The 21,996-nt window shown below is 39.0% G+C and overlaps 1 protein-coding gene across 1 annotated transcript in view; it reads right to left on the bottom strand.

Annotated features, from left to right (window-relative positions):
* Positions 1-4,153: 4,153 nt before the first annotated feature.
* Positions 4,154-21,996, bottom strand: part of GK5 (glycerol kinase 5 (putative)) — an 85,559-nt gene continuing 67,716 nt past the window's right edge. Inside the window, exons 14-18 of the mRNA XM_010858296.1 lie at positions 17,484-17,578; positions 9,738-9,841; positions 8,769-8,828; positions 7,753-7,886; positions 4,154-4,495 (exon numbers count right to left, since the gene is read on the bottom strand). Coding sequence (XP_010856598.1) covers positions 4,350-4,495; positions 7,753-7,886; positions 8,769-8,828; positions 9,738-9,841; positions 17,484-17,578 — 539 coding nt within the window. The 3' untranslated portion in view covers positions 4,154-4,349. The remainder of the gene's footprint in view (positions 4,496-7,752; positions 7,887-8,768; positions 8,829-9,737; positions 9,842-17,483; positions 17,579-21,996) is intronic.

The raw sequence follows: 21,996 nt of genomic DNA, 5'->3' as shown, positions 1-21,996 counted from the left end.
ACTGGTCCTCAGTATAAATGCCTTGCAAAAAGGGCTATTTCTGAAGGTTCTTGCCTCTAACATGAGAGTGTTTGGCATTCCTCAGATTCTATGTGTTAGTCATCTGCAGGTAAATACACAAAACCTGTGAATAGGAAGGCTTCAGTTAAAAAAAAAAAAAAGTTTCAGTTGTACCTTAGAAAGTTAACATGTGTATTTATGGATGAGTATCCCTACACAAATAGATATGCAAATATATAAACATAAGAAGAATTTTAAAATAAACAGTATGAAGATACTATTAATAGCTCTCATAATAAAGTTCAGTTCAGTTCAATTCAGTCGCTCAGTCGTGTCCGACTCTTTGCGACCCCATGAATCGCAGCATGCCAGGCTTCCCTGTCCATCACCAACTCTTGGAGTTTACTCAAACTCATGTCCATAATAAAGTAGTCCTTCTTAATTCAAGAAAACATAGTTTACTGTAACAAACAGAAGCTGTTCCCTGTCAATACACATATGTAACATCAAGGATAAAATGTATAGGTAAAAAAAAATTGCACTTATAAACACAAAGTAAAAATTCACCCCATTAATAGGAAGTCACAGAGTTAAGTTCTGTGGAAGCAGACATGGGTTCTGCTTGCAGGGAACTTCTAGTTTGGTAGAGGCTTGCTCAAAGGCAGATAAAAGAGAACTCATCCCCTTTGTTCAGAGATGAAAAGGAAACAAAAAGGCAGATCAAATCAAAGATGATCTGGCTGCTACATTAATTCTATACTGAAGTCATCAACCCACTCATTAAGACCACGGAGAATACAGACATGAGGGTGAGGGTAGGTGGGTAAAAACAAGCAGAAGACAACTACAACATGACATTTTCCCCCACCTTCAGTTCAGTTCAGTCCAGTCGCTCAGTCGTGTCGGACTCTTTAAGACCCCATGAATTGCAGGATGCCAGGCCTTCCCCACCTTATTAAGCAGCAAAGAAGAACTGCTATTTATTTTAAGACAGTATCACTTCTTTTTGCTAACAACCTTTCCTAAGGTAACAATGAAGCAGAGAGGAAAGGAGGAGGACAGACACTCTGCATTCACTGAGTCTTCAATTTTCTTCCAACAGCCTACCTCAGGGGTTCTCAGCTGGGGTAATTTGTCTCCCAGGCACATTTGGGAATGCTGGAGACATTTTGCCATAGAAAGTAGAGAGATGCTTGAGGGTGAAGCTCAGAGATCTGCTACTAAACATCATATAATACACAGCACCCCAAAATAAAGAATTATCTGTCCTCAAATGTCAATGATGCTGAGGCTGAGAAACTAAGGCATGGTTGGATATTTTAAAAATTTAAAAATCCGTAAGTCTAGAGTATAAAAGCGTTTAGAACCACTTTAAGAAGGACTGTACAGTAAGATTCTCCTCCTTGACAAGATAGCTGCAGCTCTCCTAAAACTATCTGATAGATCCATAGTGAGGAAATAAAACATGCTGAGAAATATTAGCACAGAAATAGTTTTAACTTCAATTATCAGCATACACATGAAAAATAAACTAGAAAGATGGGACAATTTTTTGCTCAATTGATTTTGATAATCAACAGCTTCTACAACCACAGAAGCCAATGTGGTCACATTTGTGATTTAGATCAAATCTGACAAAAGATTAAATAAACTCTGTTCCTAAGAAAAAAGCCAGGAATACTAAAAATAAAAGATTAGCTTCTAAACCAACAGAAGAAAAAAGTGATTTTTGAGGAGATGCTCAATTCCAGTCAAAGATATTCAAAATTATTTTCCTGTGCCCATTACTAAAAGATATTTCTCCTTTATTTTGTGATTTTATAATAAGAAAGAATAATGTGGAAAATGAAAAAGCTAACACACGCTTGAGAGACAGAGACAGTGCACTAAGTCGTGTCCGACTCTTGCGACCCCATGGACTGTGTTAATATTATTTCAATGCATTATATCTTAATACAAAAAGACAATTATTTCCTATGGAAATCATACCCTCTGCGAAGCAGAATCAATAAGGAACAGCAAAACAACAGAGCAGGTTTCAAATGACTTCTGTAAGAAAGCTTATTAATTGGTCACTAAGTTTGTTTAAAAAAAAAAAATTTGAAAAACAGAAAGAATGAAAATAATATTATCTACATAAGGGAACTGATTTATTACTATAAACAAAACACCAACGTTTAACAAAAATATTTCCAAATCCAATATCTGTGATCTTTTCTGTCTCCCACTATGACTATTTTGGGTTTCCCTCGTGGCTCAGCTGCAAAAGAATCCGCCTACAGTGAGGGACACCTGGGTTCAATCCCTGAGTTGGAAAGTTTCCCTGGAGAAGGGAAAGGCTACCCACTGCAGTATTCTGGCCTGGAGAATTCCATGGACTGTATAGTCCATGGAGTTGCAAAAAGTCGGACACGACTGAGCGATTTTCACTTCGCTATTGGTCTCTGAAATGGACATATGTGATAGCAACAGCAAAATTCTGTAAGTCACTTCTTCATTACCATATGGAAAATAAACAGCCAATGGGAATTTGTTGTACAACTTGGAACTCAAACCAGGCCTCTAGATCAACTTAGAAGGGTGGGATGGGGAGGGAGATCGGAGGGAGGTTCCAAAGGGAGGGGACATACGTATATCTATGGTTGATTCATGTTGATGTCTGGTAGAAACCAACACAATTCTGTAAAGCAATTATTCTTTAGTTAAAAAATAAATGAATTTAAAATTGAAAAAAAAAAATAGTCACTTCTTTAATTACATTATTATCTAGCAGCTAGCTCTGTAACTGTAGGACTTTACGTGATAAAGCCTAAGAGGGAAATACATTATTGCTACAAATCTAAAAGGAACTTGGGATGGGGTGAGAAAGGAGGGAGGTCAAAGAGGAAGGGGATATATGTATATATGTATACAGACAGCTGATTCACTTCGTTGTACAGCAGAAACTAACAACATTGTAAATCAATTATATTTAATTGATCATTGTAATCAATTAAAAAAAAAAAGGAACCCAGTCCATAAGTAGGGAGGGGCAAATAACATGAGAACATGCTGGAAGGTGATCAACTTGTCTTAGGATGACTTTACACCTGGCCTGAAGCTTCTCACAACTCTCACCCCTCAACCTTGTTTCTATAAAGAGAGTTTGACAATGGAGACCTCTCCCTGATCCTCCCTGTGATCTCTGGCTCAGTGCGTGAGGGGCAGTCACTAGCACAACTGCATTCCCATCCCATCAGCAGGGATCTTGGTGAGATGAGTAGACTGGACTAAAATAAGACACCAACACACAAGTAAAATATCCCAATGAAGGCAATTCTTGAGTCGCCGATCAATTAGGGCACTGTCTTCAAAGGAAGCTCTGTCAACTAGGCACTTAATAAAAACAAAAGATGTTTATACTAGCATCTCAACAAAAAGAACAAGAGAAGAAAGGCAAGATTTATAGTTACCACCTGCATTTTATAAAAAATGAGATGTTATACGTCAGCCAGAAATTTTTGAAAGAAATGCTATCTGAGAAGTATTGGGTTGGCCAAAAAGTTCATTCAGGTTTTTCCATAAAATGTTATGGAAACTTTTGGCCAACCCAGTACTTTCTTGTTCCTTATGAATCGATAATCTTTTTGGTTTTATTAACTAAAATTATTTTTTTTCAGAGTTTTGCAATATATAAAAAAAGCTCAGCTTTTTAAACAAGGGAAAATTAAGGCAGCGCCTTTAAGCTCAATAAAGGAAACAACTGGCCATCAAATAAGCCTGTCTGAGAGAGACATATTGAGTTACTATTGGATACAACATTGAACAATTACGGCTTTAAACAAAAAATACTGATGTTTCAAAATTCCACGTTTCCTCAGTCATCTTCTTTCTTTTTATCTCTATGGACTTTGAGTAGCTCACTCAATTTTAAAGAATTAAGGGAACACTTTCCACATCATTTTGGAACAAAACATGAATGATGCTTGACCTGGAACGATTAACTCAGACAGTAAACAATTATTTCATTTGGGCGCGGTATAAAAAGGAGGAGGCCCCGTGAGACTCAAAACATGGTTGGAAATGGCTAATGTCCTTTAGAATTTGGTACAAAACGAAGATTCAGAAATTCTGAGGTATTGTTACCTTATAATCTCTCACCAAGGTTTACATTTTTTTTTTTTTTAATGAGTATTTTGTTTTGTTTTACAAAAAGCAGTGCTTTTTCTCTGGGGTTGCAAAGCTCAGTTTAAGTCTTTTCTTGGTCAGGGTCGGTCTCATTGTTATTCCTGAGCTTTGTCTCAGCTGCACATCACGATGATCAGCCCTCCGATGATCAGCCCTCTGTGGTTTCAGTCATTCCACCAGGATTACGTCTTATACCAATTCATGGAGCGTTTCACGGCTTTGACCCAGTTCCCCATATTCACTTCATATTCTTGCCATTTCTTCTGGGGCTTGAAAACCATTTCACTTTGCCTCAGTTTCTTTAGCTCCTCCTTGTCACTCCAAAACCCTATAGATGAAAAAATTTATTCTCAAGTTTGAAGGCAAATAATGAGCCCAAAAAGTTTACCTACAAAGCTCTGTGAACTGGTGCAAAGGTAAACAGTCACTACTTTAAAGCACAATTCAAAAGTTTTGTTGCTTTGAACTTTGTTAGATTGACTATCCCTGGGAATAATATACACTAGGATTTAACAAAAATCTTTTGGTTTCTAACTAGCAGAGTAATTTCTGTATGGAAGGGCACCAAATCATTTCTAGAATAACCATATCTTGCCATCATTTAATTTCATGAATAGCTATTAAGAAAGAAAGAAAAAAACCAAGTAAGAAATAGTATACTTTCTTTTTATACAATTCTTAAAAAAAGATAAATTAAGATTTTTTTCGGCCATGCTGCGCAACTTGCACAGGACCTTAATTCCCTGACCAGGGACTGAACCCGGGCCCATGGCAATGAAAGCACTGAATCCTAACCACTCGACCACCAGGGAATTCCCTAAATTAAGATTTCTATCATATATCTTGGAAGTAAGAAGCAATTCCCTAGGATAAGCACAAAATTCAAACTTAGGAATTAATATAATAAATACTTTCTTTTTAAAACTATTACATTTCATGCAAGGCTTTCTTCTAATGTTTTCTGTCAGGTCACGTTCTTTCTATTTACAAAGTCAGCATTTTAAATTGTATTTAAAGATATTAATTTATAGAAGTTATTAAAAGACTAGAAATAGTTTTTCTTAGTATACTACACAATTGGATAAATTTAGTCATGAAAATAAATATGTTCTTAAAATTCTTATTTTCAGAATTTATTATTTACACTTAAAGGCATATACATTTTTCAGTTCAGTTCAGTTGCTTAGTCGTGTCCAGCTCTTTGCGACCCCGTGAACTGCAGGCACGCCAGGCCTCCCTGTCCATCACCATCTCCCGGAGTTCACTCAGACTCACGTCCATCGAGTCGGTGATGCCATCCAGCCATCTCATCCTCTGTTATCCCCTTTTCCTCCTGCCCCCAATCCCTCCCAGCATCAGAGTCTTTACCAATGAGTCAACTCTTGCATATATTTTTTTTTTTAACTCTTGCATATTTTTAAGAGTTATTTTATTAAATATGTATTGAACACACCCAGTTTCTGGGTGAATTTTGAAAATACAGAGAATCTACATAGCCTTCATGTCTAAATTTTCTGAGAGAGAAATAATCCAATCAGAAATTTCAGATTTTCTAGGACTTTTCTGGTGGTCCAGTGGCTAACACTCTGCCCTCCCAATGCAGGTAGCCTGCGTTCGATCCCTGGTCAGGGAACTAGATCCCGTATGCAGCAGCTAAGAGTCTGCATGCCACAGTTAAGACCTGACACAGCCAAATAAATATAACATAATCATTATTTAAAAAAAAAAAAAGAAATTTCAGATTTTCCAAGAAGGTAAAACTGCTCCCTATAGCTAGTAAAGTATCTTTGTTTTGAAATTAAATACAGATGAAGTAAATACAATTAAAGTCACTATGTTATGTGTGAGAATAATATGCCTGTGTTTTTTATTTAGTAGTAGTGTGTGCCCAGTCATGTCCACCTCTTTGCTATACCTCAGATTGTAGCTGGCTTCAAGAGAATCTGACATACTTAGTTTCATATGGTGATAAGTGTAGAACAATTTGCTTAACCTTATAAACAATACTGGAATGCTTATGAGCATTTGGCTTACTGTAATGATAAGCTTAATTTATCCAATTTTCAAGAGCTGTTTACATACTTAGAACATTTTTCTTATTATAGTTCCAATTTTGCTCAGTTAGGCATGTGAAATTATTAAAAACAACATCAACTATATTAAACTTAAGAGTTGAAATATATAGAGGAACTAACATTTTTGAATGACAATGATAATTTAAGGGATAATTATTTTCTTCAACTTGAATTAATCAAACATCAATCAATGAACACATGAAAGTAACTGTTTCAATTTTATTCCAAGATAACAAATTTTTAGTAGAATAAAGATTAAGATGACCTTAATTTGATTTGATGCTTTTTCGGTCCATAACTTTAATTAATAAATAATAGCCTAAACTTTTAAGTGTAAGATATCTTGTTTTGTACAAACGCTCCTCCCTTCCATACAGGAACACAGGAAGACACTCCCACAGTCTCAAGGAAGAGTCACTTCCTGCTCCCTAGGGAACCCTCTAATTGGCCTCCCAACTAATTAGTGAAAACACTAGTTGCCAAAGCGATCTGTTCAAATGTAGATCTATCCATATCCTTCTGCTTAAAATTCTTCAGTGGCTCCCCTATGCATTCAAGATCAAGTCCAAACTCCTCTTTATGAAGAGGCCCTGTGACTGGACAGATCTGTACCTCCCCAGCCTCCCCTCTTGCTCTCATTCATCAGCACCAGAATGGGCCAGGACCTTTGCACGAACTGCCTTCACTACTGGACCCCTCACCCTCTAGTCTCTCCTCACCTGGCTGTGTGCCAACCCGTTCAAAACTGAACTATACATTGTCTCCTCTGGGAAAACCTACACCTATTGCCTCATACTGCAGCTTTTCACTGGGTTTATCGCAAAATAATGGGTTGGTTTGCCTGAGTGTTCCCAATGGAGACTCCCATAACTGGGACTATGTCATTTAAACTTTAATCCCAGCAGTGACTGTGGTAGCAGGAGCTAGACAAATGTTCAACAAGTAGAAGAATAAAGTGGTTTCTAATACCAAAGATGGCTTCCCTGGTGGCTCAGTGGTAAACAACCTGCCTGCTAATGCAGGAGACGCAAGTTCAATCCCTGGGTCAGGAAGATTCCCTTGTGAAGGAAACTGCAACCCACTCTAGTATTCTTGCCTGGGAAATCCCATGGACAGAGGAGCCCGCAGGCTACAGTCCATGGGGTTGCAAAAGAGTTGGATAGGACTTAGCAGCTAAACAACAGTAATGCCAAAGACAAGCTTATCTAATCAGAAAGTTTACCCAGAGAGACTCCCAAGCTAAAGACCAGAGCAGTTGAGAATTAATTTTCCTGGCCTCATACTTCTCACTGAAGGAGAGCAGCAAGAATAGAAGAGGTGCAGCTAGACCCACCATAGCAGAGTATGGGTCATAGGAGTATTTTATTAGTGAAGGGCATGCATGTATGGAGTATATGGCCACCAAGGCTTTCCAGATCTTTGGTGTAATTTTGTGCTTTGAGAGGAGAAATGCTATCTGTAAGAAATGGTTTTGCAAGACAGTTCTCATTTTCATAAAACCCACACATACCAACAGCAAGGCCAGCTAGAGAAGCTGCGCCTGAGCAGGACATATCAATGTGGACGGGTCTGTCTATAGTCTCATTAATCAGGTCTGAAGTCATCTGCATAACAAAACTGTTCTTACAAACTCCTCCATCTGCCCTGTGGGGAGCAAGATATTGGAGATAAATTACTGTAACAAAAGCATAAAAACATTATTATTCTTTTTAAAAAAAGACCCACACATCTTTGTTTAGAGCCTTGATTTTATTTTTAAAGTTTAACTTTTTAATTCCAAAATTATATCACTTAGCATTGACCTGAAGATCACAATTTTTAAACATTTTCCTTGTTCCTGCCATCAATTTTCCTACCTGCCCGGCTTGTCCTGGGACTAGTGACCAAGTGAACTAAGCTAACATAAAAATTCATTTGGACATTCTGGCAAAAAATACATGAAGCTTCCATAATAAAAGGATACCCACACACTCAAAAAAGAAACATTAAAGATTTTTATAATATACATATAGGTGTTACCGCTGCTGCTGCTGCTGCTAAGTCACTTTAGTCGCGTCCGACTCTGTGTGACCCCATTGACGGCAGCCCACCAGGCTCCGCTGTCCCTGGAATTCTCCAGGCAAGAACACTGGAGTGGGTTGCCGTTTCCTTCTCCAATGCATGAAAGTGAAATGTGAAAGCGAAGTCACTCAGTCGTGTCCAACTCTTAACGACCCATGGACTGCAGCCTACCAGGCTCCTCCGTCCATGGGATTTTCCAGGCAAGACTACTGGAGTGGGTTGCCATTGCCTTCTCCGATATAGGTGCTCAGAGCCTCTCAAATTCCATATTGGTCTATATTTTCCTTAAATCCAAAATTAGCTTTCCGTCCTCTCCAAATTCCTATGACCAAGAATTTCGTTGCAAAGAAGGTAAGCATAAGTTCTTTCTGAAATCCTGAATAATCCTAATGATGAAAATACCAATAGCAGCTAGCACTAATTTCTAATTTCTAATGAAATCTCTTAGAAACAAAGTGTACATACCGGATTTTTCTTACAGGAATATGGATCTCTTTCTGCATCGTCTCATATAACTGTTTGTTTCTAGTTAAAAAACAAAGAAACTACTTAGAGGCAATTCATATCATAATAATTTTCTATTTTTTCCAATCTAGAATAGTAAAAACTGTGGTTTTATTTACATGATATTTATAAAATATGCAAAAGAAAACATTAAATATGCTAACTGGACATCAGTAACAGATGCTCAAATAAGCAAGAGACTCAGGGCCTTCTGTTTTTCACTGTGATACAAGAGAACATACTTTTTCTTTCAGAATTTAATTTAATCTATTACCATTCTTGCAAATACAAATGTAAAGCAAGTATCCATTTAATAGGTATGGATGACACACCATAAATGGCATTTTTTAAAAATCATAAAATATAAAAATTAATGATTTTATAATCAGAGAAAAGGTAAACATTACAAGTGTTCCATTAGATCCATTCATGACAGTTGCATTCTTAATTTTAATAAGCTACACCTGACTCATAACAAAAAGACCAAAGGAAATATACAGAAAGAATAGTCTTGGTGAATCAATCTTTGAGTATCACAGCAGCATTATTAGTTAGAATTCTCCTTTATGAATGAGAAAACAAAAACTTTTCAAAGTACAAATTTTGAATTTTTTATTCATAATAAATTATATATTTTAAAAATCATTCAATTTTCAGATATCAAATCTAAAGTGGTACTGGTACTATTAATTGCAGAAAAAAGATGCAAAAAAATAGCAAAGAGCAATAAGAACAGATTATATCATATAGTATGAATTCAGAGTCTCATGCTCTACTGACTGAGCTAGCTGGGCCATATTCAGTATGAATTAAACTAAAGGTATAAAGAATTAAAATTAAGAAAAAATTTTAATTTAGTTTAGTAGAAATTAATAAAAGGAAATAGCAATACTCTGTGAGGAGGGGGTAGTTTAGGGCAGGTTCTGGTACCTGAAAGCTATAGACTCCAATATTGCTCGAACAAGGTGGTATTTATTGGTGGAAGGCTTCAAACCCATAAAAGAGGCACATGCACAGGGGTCATTTAATGGAGCCTAAAGTAAGAGACAGTAAGAATATACAATTATTGCTCTAAATTATATCTATAGACTTGAAAGTATATTAAAACAATAAAAATATAGCCATTTTAGGAGAAAAGAATGCTTATTTAGAGACAGTTTTAACATAAACGACAGCCCCCAAATTACGTCAATTATTCAAATAACTTTTTGATAGGACTTAAGCAAGTTTGAGTCACAGATATTAGATTTGTGAGTCGGATCTTCTGTTTGCGCCTCTACAAAGAAAAGGGTTTGAAGCCCAGAGTAATAAATTATGAAATGCTTAGCTAGATACATGTAAAGCAATGCTAGTATTTCCCCTTTTCTCCAACTGTAAAGTGTTTACACTGAGATTGTCTGCTAAGTAGAAAGGCTTTTTGAAGATACTAAGTTAAGACTTCAATAAAACCACAATGCAAAAAAATGTGTTTTTCAGTGTCATAATTTATATCCAATATAGTGTCAGACTTTCAAACTGAACTCTATTTCTTAGTTTACATAGTATTACTGACTAACATCAGAAATGACTCAACCTAACACTTGCGTTGAAAAGGCCATAATCTTGAGCTGGAATTAGGCATTCACCAGATGAAGTTTGGACTCTTCTTCGCATCGCCAGAAATGCAAGACGATTCTGAGACAGGAGACTGAAACACAGAGTTCCTGTCAGAGCTTGCCGTCTCTGAAGGAAACAGGCAGAACTGTTTCAACACACCTACACAAGGTCATGATGGAGGGACAGGCTGGGGCTGTCAGGAAATAATGGTGCCCGGAAGCACCTTCTAACTTCAGGGCCTGACACACCTTTACCTGGAAAACTTTCTACCACACCTCCTATTAGTTAATCCTACTCCCCTTCCACAATTTGGCTCAGCTTCCTCTGGGAAAACTTCTAATCTCAGAGACTAAATCAGGTTCCCCACCATCTACTTTTTTATGGAATCCTGTAACTCCTCATCATATCACGTGCCACAGTTTATCATCACATGTATCTGTGTTTGTTGAAACTTCATCTTCCCCGCTACACTGTTAGCATGACAGGCAGAAACTCATTTGATGTGTTCACGTGTATCTCTGGGGCCTGGCACTGCACCTGCCCCTCACAAGGGATCAATACAAATCTGCTGAATCCACGAACAAACAATACTTTTCCTAATGTCTCAACTGAAGAAATTCTGCTTTATGTCTTATCTTTACCATGACCTAGATGTTCCTCCTCCTGTGATTTTATTTTGATAATTTTCCACAATCATTAATACCTTTTGGTGATTTACACAGTAAAAGCTGACACAAAATAGAGCTGATGTATATACCAAATGACAGAACACAGTAAAACAAAGATGGGTCAGACTCAACCAGTTCAATTAGTCCCTAGTAGTATGCTAGGCCTTCCCTGGTGGCTCAGATGGTAAAAAATCCACCTTCAATGTGGGAGATCTGGGTTTGATCCCTGGGTTGGGAAGACCCCCTAGAGGAGGACATGGCAACCCACTCCAGTATTCTTGCCTAGAGAATCCCCATGGACAGAAGAGCCTGGTGGGCTACAGTCCATGGGGTCGCAAAGAGTTGGACACGACTGAGCGACCAAGTACAGCACAGTATGCTATTTTTTAATTTTTATTTTTTGGGCACACCACGTGGCCTGTGGGATTTCAGTTCCCCCACCAGGGATTGAACCCACCCTCTGACAGTGAAATTTCCCTGGACTGTCAGGGAATTCCTTTCCTACGGTTTCTTTCCTGCATAAAAATGACTTCTTCCAATATACCACATAAAATCTTGATAGAACTGGCCTGAAATCACTCTTGTACCAATAGCTATGAACATATTTTACCATTAGTAATAAGCCAACTTGAGGGGTTATAAATTCCATGGAAACCTAAAAATTTCTTTACAGGTTACAATGTCCCTGCATTTGTTAATCCAACTGAATCTCTATTTGGGATGATAAAACAGGAAAAACAAGGTCCTTTGAAAAGGCCTGGTCACATCTTGCCAGGGCAGACAGCTTCCAGCCGCACCTCCAATCTGTCACTGCCAAGCCCAACAAGGGAGCTCTCCAGAACCATCAACAGACCAGGAACAACAGGATTCAGCAAAGCTCTGTGTGGTCCCCTGAGCAAAACCCGCAGACTCCTGCCTGGGGCACAGACTACCTGCCCCAGCAGGCCCTTGTCCCCAGCGAACTTCAGCCTAATTTCCTGGGGGCTTGCAGGATGGTTCATGCCCCCATGTCTCTTATCGTTGTCAATCTAGACCATAAAAGTAAGTTCCTCGGGCTCTAGTTGTCTTAGCATTATAAGAATATATTATGCTACATCAGGAAACAGCCTGGCAGACTGGTTAAGAACCTGGACTTCAGAGTCCTACAAGCTAGCTGTGTCACTCACTGGCTGTGTGAGGCTGCCAGTCTGGGGCTTGAAACATGGCTGCTTTAGACAAGGATTCTTGTCCAAAGAATCTTTGTCTGCCAAGTGACAGAATGGCTCCAAATCTCAGTTTCCTCAGCTTCAGAATGGAATGATGCAAGTATTCTCTACCTTATTGAGTTCAGTTCAGTTCAGTCGCTCAGTCGTGTCCAACTCTTTGCAACCCCATGAATCGCAGCACGCCAGGCTTCCCTGTCCATCACTAACTCTCGGAGTTCACTCAGACTCACGTCCATCGAGTCAGTGATGCCATCCAGCCATCTCATCCTCCGTCGTCCCCTTCTCCTCCTGCCCCCAATCCCTCCCAGCATCAGAGTCTTTTCCAATGAGTCAACACTTCGTGTGAGGTGGCCAAAGTACTGGAGTTTCAGCTTTAGCATCATTCCTTCCAAAGAAATCCCAGGGCTGATCTCCTTTAGAATGGACTGGTTGGATCTCCTTGTAGTCCAAGGGACTCTCAAGAGTCTTCTCCAACACCACAGTTCAAAAGCATCAATTCTTTGGCACTCAGCCTTCTTCACAGTCCAACTCTCACATCCATACACAACCAATGGAAAAACCATAGCCTTTGACTAGCCAGACCTTTGTTGGCAAAGTAATATCTCTGCTTTTCAATATGCTATCTAGCTTGGTCATAACTTTGCTTCCAAGGAGTAAGTGTCTTTTAATTTCATGGCTGCAATCACCATCTGTAGTGATTTTGGAACCCAAAAAAATAAAGTCTGACACTGTTTCCACTGTTTCCCTATCTATTTCCCATGAAGTGATGGGACCGGATGCCATGATCTTCGTTTTCTGAATGTTGACCTTTAAGCCAACTTTTTCACTCTCCACTTTCACTTTCATCAAGAGGCTTTTGAGTTCCTCTTCACTTTCTGCCATAAGGGTGGTGTCATCTGCATATCTGACGTTATTGATATTTCTCCCGGCAATCTTGATTCCAGCTTGTGTTTCTTCCAGTCCAGCGTTTCTCATGATGTACTCTGCATATAAGTTAAATAAGCAGGGTGACAATATACGGCCTTGACGTACTCCTTTTCCTATTTGGAACCAGTCTGTTGTTCCATGTCCAGTTCTAACTCTTGCTTCCTGACCTGCATACAGGTTTCTCAAGAGGCAGGTCAGGTGGTCTGGTATTTCCATCTCTTTCAGAATTTTCCACAGTTTATTGTGATCCACACAGTCAAAGGCTTTGGCATTGTCAATAAAGCAGAAATCAATGCTTTTCTGGAACTCTCTTGCTTTTTCCATGATCCAGCGGATGTTGGCAATTTGATCTCTGGTTCCTCTGCCTTTCTAAAACCAGCTTGAACATCAGGAAGTTCACGGTTCACGTATTGCTGAAGCCTGGCTTGGAGGATTTTGAGCATTACTTTACTAGCGTGTGAGATGAGTGCAATTGTGTAACTTATTGAGTTACTGAGTGTTAAATAAGACAACACATGTGAAGAATTTATGACAGTGCCCAAGACACAGTATATATTCACAGGTTAGCTGCCACTACAATTTTTAGTTTAAGATTTTTTTTTTTGATGAGGACCATTTTAAAAGTCTTTATTGATATGTTATAATACTGCTTCTAATATTTATGTCTTGGTGTTTTTCTGGCCAGTGAGGCATGTAGCATCTTAGTTCCCTGACCAGGGTTCAAACTCATACACTCTGCACTGGGAGGTGAAGTCCAAATCCCTGGAGCACCAGGGACATCCTCTCACAATTTTAATTTTAGTTGTCATTTCTTATTCAAATCCTTCCCACTACTACTCAATTTCTTCATAACTCTTTCACTATGCTTTCTCAAGATTCCCTTCCATTGTAAATCAACTCCCCTAACCCTTAAGTAACTCTGAGATGTGTCTTCCACTGATTTTGTGGTTGGTTGCTCTAACAAGCCTGGCTCTGGGCTGGACAAATGGCTTCAACCACAGCCATTCAGTGGCAGGTCCTCAGGCTTCCACACCCCAGGACCAGGAGGACACTGTTCTAGTCTTCCATGACCACTGTCGGCCACTATACCTCTGCTGTCAACGTTTGCTAAGGTCTGTATCAACACCATGCTTTATCTCCCTTTCCCTTTCCATGGCTCAGACGTCGCAGTGATCATAGAACTAGAGGGGGAGTTCCCAGTCTCTGCTGGCCATAGGGAGAGAAGGTCATAGCAAACCACTTGAATCCTTGCCTAAAGCAGCCATGTTTTAAGCCCCAGACCCACTGCTAGCACCACAACTGCAGGGTATGAACACAACGGACTCAAAGTCTACCAAGGCTTGAAAACACAAGGAAACCCAATCAGACTCCTCCCCTGGAAATGTGAACGAGGAAACTCTTCAGAGGGAGCTGATGGGAAAAGATTGCACGAGGTGGAAGAAGGCTGTATTTATTTCCAAACTGTGAAAAGGCAGAAAGTTGAAGGATATGAATGACAATAAACAGAAGCTATAAGGAAGAAAGGGTACAGAGCAAAGCTGGTAAGGAGAAGAAAAAAGCAGAACCACAGAGAGACAGAAACCACAGAGAAGAACACTGAGAATTACCAAGTCAGCTGCTAACTCCTTTCCATTCCCAATGCTCAGGAGTGTGTGAATAGACAGCTCCTCCTGGGGGAGTGGAGGTAAGCAAGCCCATTCCTTGCAAATCTAAGAACACTCACTGGAGCGTGCCTACTCATCTGCTGAAGACTGGCACTTAGCTCAAGGTCCTGTCCACTCTACTATGTACGGCCAACGTCACAGTAACTTTAGCATCAAGTAAATGATGACTGATGCTTGCCTCTGATACCTGTGAGTGATGCTCTAGTTTAGCAACCCCCTCCCTAGACAAAGCCACAGTGGCTGCACCAATCAATGCCACCCAGTGTCCAACCCCATGCTCTAGCCCCTCTGGCCCATTCCCTACTGTGGCTGTCCCACAAGTTCGTCTGTCCTTGAAGAAAGGGCTGTCCCTTTCTCTGACACCCCTGAGGTTATCAGAAGCCTTTAATATCCTGCCTTCCACTATCTGCAGTTGTAACAGTATTCTAAAATCAAAGGCAGTATCACAGACACATGACCCTTCCTTCCATTCTCCTAACCCGCATTTTCTCTAGTTGTTGATGCTGGCAGCTTATGAGTGATCTCCCCACTATTTTCCGAACAGCTTAGTATCAACGCACTATTGTTGTTTGAATTAACTTTCAGTTTCCAATTCAGAGTTTCATTTTACATTAGGAAATAACTGTCCTGTGGTCCTCCCCCACCCCACCTCAACACATGGCCAGTTTACACGCAAGGCAGGGCAGGGATACTCTGTGAGCAACACAAAATTAAAAACCATATGAGTGACAGTGGGGTCTAATCTTTAGGACTCTAGCGTTACTTTGGGGTTTTTAATTATATTTTTCATATTATTTTTACAGGGATATCAGTTGGTTGAGAAGTTAAAGACAGAGCTGCCAAGATAGTCACAGCAAGGTCCAACAGCACATTTTTCAAAAAGGGAAGAATCCACAGTCAACTAATTAAACCCTCCCTTTGCTGATGACAACTCTTCATCTAATCTTCCCCCTCAAACCTCAATCAGACAAATATTCTGCACTCCCTGTCCTAGCATGGATGATCATCAGGTGCCTCGCACTGCTCTGAAGAAGATGCAATACAATCTCTATATGTAGTCTATAACCTCTTAGTCTTTTAGGATAAAGTATACAGAAGGAAATTCTCACAGATATTAAAATAATGCTCGTTTAAAACTCTAGTTTGAAAATATGGTAATTTTAGGGATTTAAAACTACCCTGGATCTAATTCTATCTAATTCTTTTTCACCAGATTCTACATTATCCACACTTTTATTTTGTTTTGTTTTGTCTTATGTTTTCTGGGCTATGATGCATGGCATGAGGGATATTAGCTTCCCGGTCAGGGATCAAACCCATGCCCCTTGCACTGCAAGTGGGGAGTTTTAACCACTGGACTGCCAAGGGAGTCCCCATCCAAACTTTTAAATTTGGGGTTTCTTGTAACTGATTGCTTGAGTATGGAATAGACTAGAAGGAGGAGAAATTTTTATTTTTAGAAAGAGAAAATATTTAGTGGAGAGATTTAGAGGAGTATTAAAAGGACTAATTCCACCTCCCCACCTGCAAAAGGAATTTTGTTTATATTGTTTATATAATACTACACCTGGAAACAGTTTTTAAAAGTCTTTGCAACAATATGCTAAAATTAGAGACAATATCACAGATCTTTCAATTAAATACAAAATTAAATATTATAAAATCAAGCCTTTTACTGAGTTCACTTTTTAGTTAGGCAAAGTAACCAACATCCCACACCACAACAATTAACCAAAAGAAAGTCTGATTTAAAAAAAAAATGTTAATGAAACTTATAAACAACTGAAAAATATTGGTGTAGTATATACCTTAACATTACTTTTCTAATTCTCAGTGGTATACCTCCTGTAAGTAAAGAATGCCAATTTACTGATCTATTTTCCCCCACTGAGAAATGGCTATTTTTGGTCATGATAAAGTAACCATGGGTCTTATGTAAAAGTTCTATGATAAACTTGCCAACTCAGTTTCCACAGAGATGGAGTTCTGAGCAGAAGCCAGGAGAATTTGCTCTTCCCTCTTGTGGAATTCATGCCAGATCAAAACACAACTTCCGGGATTTCCCTGATGGCCCAGTGGTGCGGACTGTGCTCCCAATGCAGGGGGCACAGGTTCAGCCCTGGTTGGAGAACTAAGATCCTTCATGCAACATGGTGCAGCCAAAAATAAAAATGAAATAAAACACTGTTTTAAAAAAAACACACACTGTAACAAAGCTTGATAATCATTAAAGAAAAAACACAACTTCTCAGCCCTGGAAAGTACCTTCCCCGCCTTAGTTCTGTTCAGTGCTCACAGTTTCAGGTAAGGGAATGGCAGATATAATATTAATTGTGAGTAAGAAGAGGGAAGGGGCTTCCCAGGTGGATCAGCAATAAAGAATATGCCTGCAATGCAGCAAACACTGATACGCGAGTTCAATCCCTGGGGTGGGAAGATCCTGTGGGGGAGGAAATGGCAACCCATTCCAGTATTCTTGCCAAAATAATCCCATGGACTGAGGAGCCTAATGGGCTACGGTACATGGGCTACAAAAGAGTCAGACATGAATGAGTAACTAAACAACAAGAAAAGGGAAATGTTTGTAATTGCAATTAACTTAAGAAAAAAAAATACCTGCAATCCACTAAAAGATGGAACAAAATAAACTCCTTCAGAATCTTCCAAGCTTTGGGCCATTTTTTCAGTTTCAGCAGCATCTGTGAACAGATCTGCAAAAACAAAAACAAACAACAACCGAAAAAAAAAAAAAAAAACCCTAAAACAAAACGAAGAGGTTGGGGAGGGACAACAGAATTATGCTACATGACTATCATTCACCTGCATCAACATTTACTACAAATATTATGTGAAAGGTTGCTCACTTAAAAGGGTCAACAAAAAGGCAAGCAGCTCTAGTGTTAAGTGGGTTCTCCCACTGCAAAGGTTTACAGCCCACGGAAGGAGTAAGAGAAACAGAGGACCCTCATAGATGGGCTTTGCATGAGCAGGCCTTAGTTTCTCATTTAAATATATTTGGGCTGATCAAAAATCAATTCTATGTGTTTTTTGGCATTAAAAAAAAAATTCTCCTAAAGATAACACTCATTCTAGGTCAGCTACTATAACGACTAGAACAGTCAACCATATTAACCTATAACAACTAAGAGAGTCAACTGAAAGACTATTCTATCTAATGAGTTCTATAAAGGGCTGGTGATACATATACTAAAAGTCAATCTTTATAAAACAAACAAAAATAAATCAAGATCTAATTTAGTATACTTTTTTACTGAAGTATATAAGAAGATGAACATAGGAAGACAAACAGGTCCTAAGTATACAGCTAGAAGAATTTTCAGTGTGGATACACTCAGGAAGCCAACACCAAGATCAAGATACCAATTGCTTTTGTTCAAGTGTGAGCTTCCTTCATTTTGCTACAAGCAGCTGTGCTTCACTCATTCTCATAGCTGTATCATATTCCATTCTCACCAAACACAATTCATTCAACTGCTCTACAGCTGATATATATATAGGTAGTTTCCAGTTTTTGGCTAATTTAAACAGGCCACTTTAAATACACGTGTATCTTCCTTTTGGTAAGAATATGTACATATTTCTGGTTGTTATAAACCAAGGGATGGAATTGCGAGTCCTAGGATTTTCATATTTACACTAGCTTTAGCAGACATTGCCAAATCATTTTCCAAAGTGGGTTTTTTTTTTTAAACCAATTTAAGGCTTCCCTGGTGACTCAGAGGTTAAAGCATCTGCCTGCAATGCGGGAGGACCTGGGTTCAATCCCTGGATCAGGAAGATCCCCTGGAGAAGGAAATGGCAACTCACTCCAGTATTCTTGCCTGGAGAATCCCATCGGCAGAGGAGCCTGGTGGGCTACAGTCCATGGGGTCCCAAAGAGTGGGACACGACTGAGCGACCTCATTTTCACTTTCACTTTAAGGCTCCTTCAGCCATATGAGAGTTCCAGTTACTCTATATTCTTACTAACAATTGATACTGTCTGTGGTTTTCATTTTCACTATTAGCTGGAATTGCACAATAGCTTGATTTCTTACTTCTCTGTTAACTAATGAAATATTTTTCACTGGCCATTTGGATACATTTGTTTGTAAAGTGACTCCTGAATGAGCATGTGAGAATGACAGCATAGATTATATGAAAAGGATCAGGACTTGGTCATAATAAATATTGTTGGCCTTACACAGTAATAATGAAAAATTTATTAAAGACAAGAAGATTAAGGAACATTTATGATAAAACTACAATGCAGGAGATGCATGTTCAATCCCTGGGTTGAGAAGATCCCCTGGAGAAGGAAATGGCAACCCACTCCAGTATTTTTGACTAGGAAAACCCATGCACAGAGGACATGGTGGGCTATGGTCCATGGGGCCGCAAAGAGTCGGACATGACTGAGCATGCATGCAAGTGTGATAAAACATTAATATGGACTGCTCAATAATTATTGCAAATTTTACTCAAAATGACAGTTATTTAGATCCATAGGTTACGTTCATTTGTTCAAAATGTCCAGATAACACTTCAAAAACTAATATATTAAGAAGAAAATACTGCTCTTAAAATCTATATATTTAAGAAATCACGTCCAAATGTCTAACTTTTAAAATCAATATGTGGAAACTATACTAAACGGCTGGTTTGAGGGAAGATTTTGGTAACAGACAAGGAAACGGGGAAAAAATCTAGTTTGTTCACATTCTTTACTGGTTATTCTGTTCTTGCTTGAGGAATTTCTCTAAATCATCTTCTACTTGAACTGTTCTCATATGAGCTTCTTGACGGCAAGTCTTTAGGAGTGAACAGACTTCACTCAGTCTCTCCCACTGAACGCAACCAAGAAGCCTGGATGGAATCCTGGATGGATTACAGCAGAGCTATCTGAGGACGCAAAAGAATAAGCAGGCAGTCCAGCCAGGAGACTGTGACTACCACCAAACCGGCAGTGAGTTTCCTCTTTTTTCTTTTCTCTGATATCTCCTGTCCTAGAGCCAGGGACAGCGTGAAACCTGAAACTTGTGTCTGCACACTGGCAGAAATCATGAAGAGCTTCTGAGGAAGCCCTCTCTTTCTGATTTGAGGAGGAGGAGGAGCCAGGCGTCTCCTACAGAACAGAGAGTGGGGAAATAATCCCCTTGTTCTTGTTTTTTGAATGCTTTTTCATTCTACCTGAATGAGAGAGAAAAAATATTGCATTTTCAAGTTTTTGCAAAAACAAATAGGAGAGATAAACCAAAAACCGATGAAGGGACTCTCTACAAGGGGTAGGAAGACAGGATGAAGGGATAGGAGAGGGAGTCAACTGCTCCTTTTATGAATTTTACTTAGAAATCACATTAAAATTCCACATTTTAAAAAAAGGCACTCAAAAAGGATGCAGCGGGGAAAACTAAAACTGAATGATAACAAAAACAAATAAACCTGATTCTTTTCAAATTAATAAACTCAGTGAAGGGAGAAGAAAAAGAATTAATCCAAGTGAACTTGAATAGCATGGTTTGACCATATACGCTTACTATAAAGAAAAAAAAACAACTCTGCAAACAATTTTGAATGCTGTTTGTTGCAGTGGCATGGGTCTAGTAATTCAGATTCTTTGGTGTATATTTAAAGGTTGAGCAAATGAGTATATAATATTGTGTTGGGAACTAGGGTTCTCAATGTGGAAAAAGGGAGAGAAAAGGATAAAACTGGGACCCTTCTCTCGTACACACACACACATTTCTACATTTCTAGCTCTAGCCATTGTTGTTATATATTAAAAAAATTTTTTTTAATTTATGAAATTGGATACTTATTTATTTATTTTGGAGGGCTGCACCCCATTGCACGTGGCATCTTAATTCCCCAACCATGGATTGAACCCAGGTCCTCCCATAAAAGTGTGTCCTAACCACCGGACCACCAGAGAATTCCCTCAGTCATTGGTTTTAAATACCATTTCCTCCTAAAAGGAGGCAGGGCTCACTGGAAAACTTGATGGCAGATACAAAAAACACAAGATGAACTTATCACGTTGTGCCAGAAATTAAGAAAATGCTAAAAAACAGAATACAGATAGACATTTCTAAGACACGGAGGCCAGTCTGAGGAGATTTTCACTGACCAAATCTGGGACTATTGAGAATTAAAACAAATACATAAGAACTAGAAGAGTTATAACCTGCTGAATAAACTAAGAAACCATTAGTTTATATCAATAATAACAGGAAATGGAGGGCTCTTCCTAATATAACAACAGAATAAACAGAGTGGAAAATGGAATTAGAAAACACCATTTTTTGAGCCATCACAGTGAAGACTGATCCAGGTATGAAATACCAATGAAACCTGAATTTAGGGGGTGGGGGAAGTTTGGTGAAAAATGGGATATTACCTAATCGCAAATTATCTACCTACATATTACTTATGACAAAAAAAAATAGTAATTATACAACAGAGAAATCAGAAAATATCTTATGCATGTGAAAAAAATTAACAGAATCAAAACAGGAATAAGGGACATTCTGCATTTCCAGGTATGTATCCTGAGAAAGACACATTGTCACTTATTTATAATATTAGCACAAATACATTACCTAGATCTAGACATGAAAGAGCTTTCCAGGTGGCGGTAGGGGTAAAGAACCTGTCTGCCAATGCAGGAGACATAAGAGACATGGGTTTGATTCCAGAGTCAGGAAGATCCCCTGGAGGAAGGCATGGCGAGAGTGCCCATGGACAAACAAGCCTGGCAGGCTACAGTCCATGGGGTCGCAAAGACATGAAATACCCAAACTGAGGGACATTTCAGAAAATAACTGACGTTCTTCAAAAATATCAGTGGCATGAAGAACAAAGCAAAGCTGAGGAAACTGTTCTAGATTAAAGGAAATTACAAGCAATCCTGGGCTTCCCTGGTGGTTCAGACCCTAAAGAATCTGCCTGCAATGCAGGAGACACATGTTCGATCCCTGGGTCAGGAAGATCCCCTGGAGAATGGAATGGCTACCCATTTCACTATTCTTGCCTGGAAAATTCCATGGACAAAGGAGCCTGGAGGGCTACAGTCCATGGAGTTGCAAAGAATCAGACACGACTGAGTGACTAACACACACACACGCATAAG

This window comes from Bison bison, unplaced genomic scaffold, assembly GCF_000754665.1.
Source record: "Bison bison bison isolate TAMUID 2011002044 unplaced genomic scaffold, Bison_UMD1.0 scf7180017864384, whole genome shotgun sequence".
Taxonomy (NCBI): Eukaryota; Metazoa; Chordata; class Mammalia; order Artiodactyla; family Bovidae; genus Bison; species Bison bison.
The sequence above is the reverse complement of the archived record's forward strand: the minus strand, read 5'-3'. Positions and strand labels throughout refer to the sequence as shown.